Source organism: Erinaceus europaeus, chromosome 21, assembly GCF_950295315.1.
Source record: "Erinaceus europaeus chromosome 21, mEriEur2.1, whole genome shotgun sequence".
In the NCBI taxonomy this organism is placed as follows: domain Eukaryota; kingdom Metazoa; phylum Chordata; class Mammalia; order Eulipotyphla; family Erinaceidae; genus Erinaceus; species Erinaceus europaeus.
In genome coordinates this window covers 30,131,979-30,137,978 of record NC_080182.1, presented here as the reverse complement: position 1 = coordinate 30,137,978, position 6,000 = coordinate 30,131,979, and the positions used below count along the sequence as shown (strand labels likewise).

The window sequence follows — 6,000 nt, the reverse complement described above, 5'->3', positions numbered from 1 at the left end:
TGCCCACCCCCCACGACCACCCTCAGTGCCTTGGTGTGCCCTCACCCCCCCGCCCCCCCATTCCCGATGCCCCATCCCTGGGAGGAAACAGGGGGCTCCCCTCTCCCCTGGCCACACCAGGTGCCATCTGCTGTCCCGGCACTCGGCTCCTGGATGCAGAGCCACCGTGGCTTCGGGAGCCCCCTTGGGTGGCCAGGCATCCTTGTGGGGGTGCTCTCCCCACCCTGCCCCTGCAGGCCCCCTTCGTCCCCATCCTCAGTCCTTCCCAGCCTCCACCCCTGTGCTGGCTCTCCCTCCCTCCCTCCCTCCTTCCTTCCTTCCTCCTCCTGCTGCCCTCCCCTACCTCCGCCACCCCCCCACAATCCCCCCAACAGTGGACTTTGGCCTGGATCTTTGAAAAACGTGTTCCACACTTTGCCCCCCCCCCCATGGGCCTCCCCACCTCACTCAGCCTGGGGCCCCCATGGGTCCCAGTGCAGGTGGTGGGGTGGGCACTGGAGGAGGTGGAGGGGCTTGGGGGGTGTTCCCAGGTCAGCACTCCCACACCTGGCTGCGTTCAGGATCCATGTTGGGCCCCAGATCTCAGGTCCAGGTGTTGGGTTGGGGGGCAGGGAGGGGCCCAGGCCACCAGGCCCATGTACCCATGCTGCTCTCTGGCTGGGCAGCCCTGGACCCAGGAGCTGGAGGTGAAGGATGGCCGTGGGCCACAGGCACACGCACACTCACGTACACACCTGAGCCTTGCTGCAGGCTCAGGTGTCTGGCAAGGTGAGAGGAGGGGCCAGGAAAGGGTGGAGGGGCAGGGGGGCAGGGGGAGAGGCCTGGGATGGGGACAGGGGTACCCTGTTGAAAGGTGACCTGCAAGTTCAAGTGACGCAGAAAAGTATCAAAGAGGCAAGACAGTCTCTGCCTTTGGCAGATGCCCGGGGTGAGGGGCCACGGGCAGGGGCCGGGGGTGCTGCTTCCCCTATGCCCCGACTCTGGGGGTGCCTTCCCCAGCCCCCAGCCCCCGGCCACAGGCCAAGAAGTCTGTACAAAACAGTGGGCCGGGTTCAAGGGTCCAGTCCCTGGTGAGGCAGTCCGGCCTAGAGTCAAGGCGCCCCCTGCTGGCCCCTCTGGGGCAGGCTGGTTCCACTGTGGTCATGTGGTCAGTTGCTTGGGAGGGGGGGGCAGGCTGGGGGCATCAGGCACCCGAGACAGCAAAAAGGAGCAGCAGAGGGTCCCGTCGGCCAGGCCGCCATGTCAGAAGTGAGTTTCTGCAGGAGGCAGGGACCCAGGGCCAGAGAGCCTGGCCCAGCCAGGAGGGACATGAGGGGTCAGCTGAGGCCTGGCAGGTCTGCGGGCTCCCCTCCCAGGGGCACCCCAAGCTCTGCACACAGCCTGGGGGCTCGCAGCAGAGTGCTGAGTCCTCAGCCCAGCGGAGGAGGAGGAGAAGGAGGAAGGGCAGAAACCTGCATGGGCTGGCGGGTGAGCTCCTGGGGGCGGCTTCAGGGTCCCTGGGAGTGAGCCACGGGGCAGGGGAGGACCCCCCAGCCGGACACGTCACCAGTTGGCCGCAGCACAGAGCTCACTGTGGTGCCCACGAAGTCTGCAAGAGAAGGAAGCAGACAGTCAGGGTGGGGAAACTGGGTGTAAGGGGCTGGAGGGAGGGAGGCAGGCCCGGCCAGTCCCAACCCCAAGATGGGCGACTCAGCCACCTGTCCGGGTGACTCTGGAGGCTGCAGATGCTGTCCCTGCCCTGGGGAGCTTGAGATGGGGGTGCGTGTGCACATGTGTGGCACCCCTTTGGGGTGCCACTTTGACACTGGGCTCTTTGGGGGCCCAGAAGCCACCTCCTCAGAGGCAGGCTTAACATTTCCAGGCTCTGTGCTCACAGGGACACCTCAGACCTGGAGAAAGGGGGGGAGGGTATAGGGGGCACACAGAGGTCAGCCTGGGCACCCCAGGGAGGAGCAACTGGCTGACTGAGGGAGGGGCTCTGACTCTAGAGGGGCTCTGGGCAGGACACCCTGACCACTCTGCCCTCCATTTCCCCATGTGCCAAGGAAGTTCCTGGCTGGGGAGGGGGGGCACTTCTTAGGTCAACCTGCCTCAAGGCAGAAACCCCAGGAGAGGACTATGTATAAAATGGCTACTTGTGACTCTCAAGACAGACGGACGGGTGTCTATTCACAGGCACCACATGTTCCCACCTGCAGCTCTGAGTCAGGAAGAGCATGGAGGGGACATGGGTCCCCCTGCAGCAGGTGGGGTTAGCCTGACTGTGGGGACACTGCTCACCTCCCCCCCCCCCCCCCCAGTCTGTGAGGCCAGGCTGCAGAGAAGGGTCAGGGGAACTGGGTGTGGGGCGGGGCTGTGACATTGGGCTCTCGAGCAATAGGTTCCAAGTTCAATCCCCAGCAGTTCATGTACCAGAATGATGCTCTGGCTCTCTCTCTCTTCCTATTAATAAATATAAAATAAATCTAAGGGGGACCTGGCGGTGGTGCACTGGGTTAAGTGCACATAGCGCGAAGTACAAGGACTGACACAAGGATCCCAGTTCAAGCCCCCGGAGTGAGTAGGGTGGTTGCCAGAGCTGGTGGGGGGAAAAAAAAGTCCACAATTCTGCATGCAGTCTGAGAGGTGGTGCATGTAGCATGATGGGCCTATAAGTTTGCGGTCTCGGGTTCAATCCCCAGTACCACATGTGCCAGAGTGATGCTCTGGTTCTCTTTCTCTCTCTCATTAATAAATAAGTCTTAAAATATTTTATTTATTTATTATTTATTTTTCTTAAAAAACTTTTATTTATTTATGAATGATAGGGATATGAGGAGAGAGAGAAAGAAGCAAACATCACTCTGGTACAAGTGCTGCCAGGGATTGAACTCAGGACCTCATGCTTGAGAGTCCAGTGCTTTATTTTAACCACTGTACCACCTCCCGGACCACTATTTATTTATTTTAAAAGAATTTTTTAGGGGCCAGGTGGTGGCACACCTGGTTAAGCTCACATTACAATGCGCAAGGATGCAAGTTCAAGTCCCTGGTCCCTACCTGCAGGGGGAAAGCTTCACAAGTGGTGAAGAAGGGTTGCAAGTGTCTCTCTGTCTCTCTACCTCTCTATCTCCCCTCCCTCTTTCAATTTCTCTCTGTCTCTATCCAATAATATATAAATAATAATAATAATAATTTTTAAAAAAAATTAATATTCCCTTGTTTTAGAAAAAAATTTATAGTTTTATTTATTTATTTTTATAGTGGTATATTTAAGATTTTATTTATTATTAATGAGAAAGATAGGAGGAGAGAGAGAAAGAAAGAGATATCACTCTGGTACATGTGCTGTCAGGGATTAAACTAGGGACCTCATGCTTGAGAATCCAGTGCTTTATCCACTGCGCCACCTCCCAGACCACATTTTTATTTATTTATTATTGGATAGAGACAGAGAGAAGTTGAGAGGCAAGAGGGAGGTTGGGAGAAAAACAGAGAGACACATGCAGCCCTACTTCGCTGCTTGTGAAGCTATCTTCCTGCTGGTGGGGACTGGGGGCTTGAACTTGAGTCTTTGCACACTATAAAGTGTGTGCTTAACCAGGTATACCACTCCTGGCCCCAATATTTTATTTATTGGTTAGAGACACAGAGAAACTGAGAGGGGAGATAGGTGAGGACAGCGTGAGGGGCCTTGAACATGTGTACTCTACTGGGTACATCACTAGTGGCCCCAATATACATCTATTTTAATTGCTCTGTTGGGAACTAAGAGAGAGCTCACTAGGCAGGGCACCTGCCTTGCCGCAAGCACAGCCTGGTTCAAGCCGTGGCACCAGGTGGGAGAAGCTCTGGTGCTGATGTCTCCCTCTCTGTGTCTGTCTCACTGCCTGGATGATAAAGCCAGGGGCTGGGCGGTGGTGCACCTGGGTGAAGTGCGCATGTCACCCTGCATAAGGACCTGGGTTGGCAAACGCTAGAAGAAGAAGAACCTGGGGTCAAGCCCCTGCTCCCCACCTGCAAGGGGGAAGCTTCACGAGCGGTGAAGCAGGTCTGCAGGTGTCTCTATCTCTCTGTCCCCCTCCTCTATTGATTTCTCTCTGTCTTATCAAATAATAAATAATAATAAATAACATCAAAACAAAATAAAAACTTAAAAAGAAAAAGCAGCCCCGGCAATGTGAAAGCCTTGTGAATAGGCAGCCCTCATTCCACCAGGACCAACACACACAGGTGTGCCTTGTCATCTTCTGGGACTGCCTCTCCTCCTGCGCTTCTGGGGGTCTGCCCTGAAGGGGATCCCCCCAAGCCCCAACATCCCGCAGGCGGCCACGCCCCTATTCACCTTGGTTCTCCTGTTTGAGCTCCTCCTGCAGCAGCAGGTCCGTCTGCCGGTTGCCCAGCACGAAGGCGAGGAAGGAGAGGATGAGGGCGTTGAGGATGCCGATGATGGCCAGGATGTAGGCCCAGCGCACCGAGCAGTCCCCCAGCGAGTACTTGCCCGTCTTGGCCCCACACATGTCCCGGATGGTCTCGGCGTCCCAGCCATCAGGGAAGATCATGCAGCCTAGCACTAGGCACAGTGCTGGGCCAGCGGCGTGTGGGGGAGAGAAAGGGGCTGTCACTCCCAGGGCTTCTGGAAGCTGTGCCTGCCCGGCCCCCTAACACCCGCCAGCCTCTCCTCCCGGAGCCTTCCTCTCCCCCTCTGCCATCTGCCAGTCACTCTGACAGGCTCGTCCACTAAGCGCCATTTCCCTTGTTTCTATTATCTTTATGGGATAGAGACAGCCAGAAATCTAGAGATGGGAGATATGGAGAGGGAGACAGACAGAGAGACACCTGCAGCCCTGCTTCACCATTCGCAAAGCTTTCCTCCTACAGGTGGGGACCAGGGGCTTGAACCGGGTCCTTGCACATTGTAACGTGTGCTCAACCACATGTGCCACCAACTGGCCACCACCTCCACTTCCCTTGTTTCAAGCTGCAGGGATAGGTTGAGCATAGGCCACTTTAGGGCCTGTCCTTATGTCCCTGTCACCCTTGTGTGTGTGTGTGTGTGTCCCTCCCAGGGTTGGGAGACAGGGGCTGAACCTGGACTCCAATGGGAGCAGAGCCTCAAGCTTCTTGTCCCAGGAGCAAGGCCACTAAAAGACACGGGCCTTGCTGTCCCCCAGCCTGTACTGCCTGCCTGTCACCACTGTGTCCCCAGCTCCCACCCCTCTCCACACTGAGTCATCAGCATGTCTTCTGGAAACTGAGGGTGGCAGCAACCCCCCCCCCGAACACACACACACTCGCATGCCTACTTACCAGTCCTCCAAGACCCCTACCCTCCCCACCACTGCTGGCTTCCCTAGCCAAGCAGGCTGCAGCTCAGAGGGGACCCAGCTGTGGCCTCCTGGGCCCTGTACAGCCTCCTTCATTTGCCAAAGGGTCTGAGGCCTGAGGTCTTCATGTCAGGCCCATGGGGCTGACCCAGGTTTTAGATGACAGCAGTGACAAAGTGGGGAAGCTGATCTCTGTTCCCCAGGCCCATCTCCTGGAACAGGCTCTGGGGTGGGACCTTTGGCCTGGCCGGCTCCCTCGTGCATCCAGCCAGCCAGAGGTGGTCTTGAGGCCTGTGAGTCCCCCATCCATCCACAGCCTCCCCTGGCCTGCACCCTTCTCCACCAGCATAGGATTCCACCAGCAATGTCCCCTCTTTCCTAGAACTGTCCCCTCCTCCAGCTCTGTCCCCTTCCCATCACTGTTCCCTCTCCCATCACTGTTCCCTGCCCCAGATCTATCCCCTCCCCTGACACTCCCCTGTCCCTCCCCCATCACTGTCCTCTCCCTCTGCACTGTGAGCAAACACACCCTCAGCTGTGAAGGGAAAGGCAACTGTAAAAAGCCCCAGGCAAGCATGAGCCTGGTGAATAGAAAGTTCCAGCAACTCCCAGGATGCCCCCACAACATGGAGCAGGAAGCTGGGGGTGGGGGGCTGCTGTGGGCTTAGAACTCCCCAGGGCTGGAGTTCAGGGC

General features: G+C 57.2%; 1 protein-coding gene across 1 annotated transcript in view; it reads right to left on the bottom strand.

Annotated features, from left to right (window-relative positions):
* Positions 1–368: 368 nt before the first annotated feature.
* The window catches only part of LHFPL4 (LHFPL tetraspan subfamily member 4), a 29,387-nt gene continuing 23,755 nt past the window's right edge, over positions 369–6,000 (bottom strand). The window contains exons 3-4 of the mRNA XM_060180765.1: positions 4,325–4,564; positions 369–1,588 (exon numbers count right to left, since the gene is read on the bottom strand). Of these exons, the coding sequence (XP_060036748.1) occupies positions 1,488–1,588; positions 4,325–4,564 (341 nt within the window). The 3' untranslated portion in view covers positions 369–1,487. The remainder of the gene's footprint in view (positions 1,589–4,324; positions 4,565–6,000) is intronic.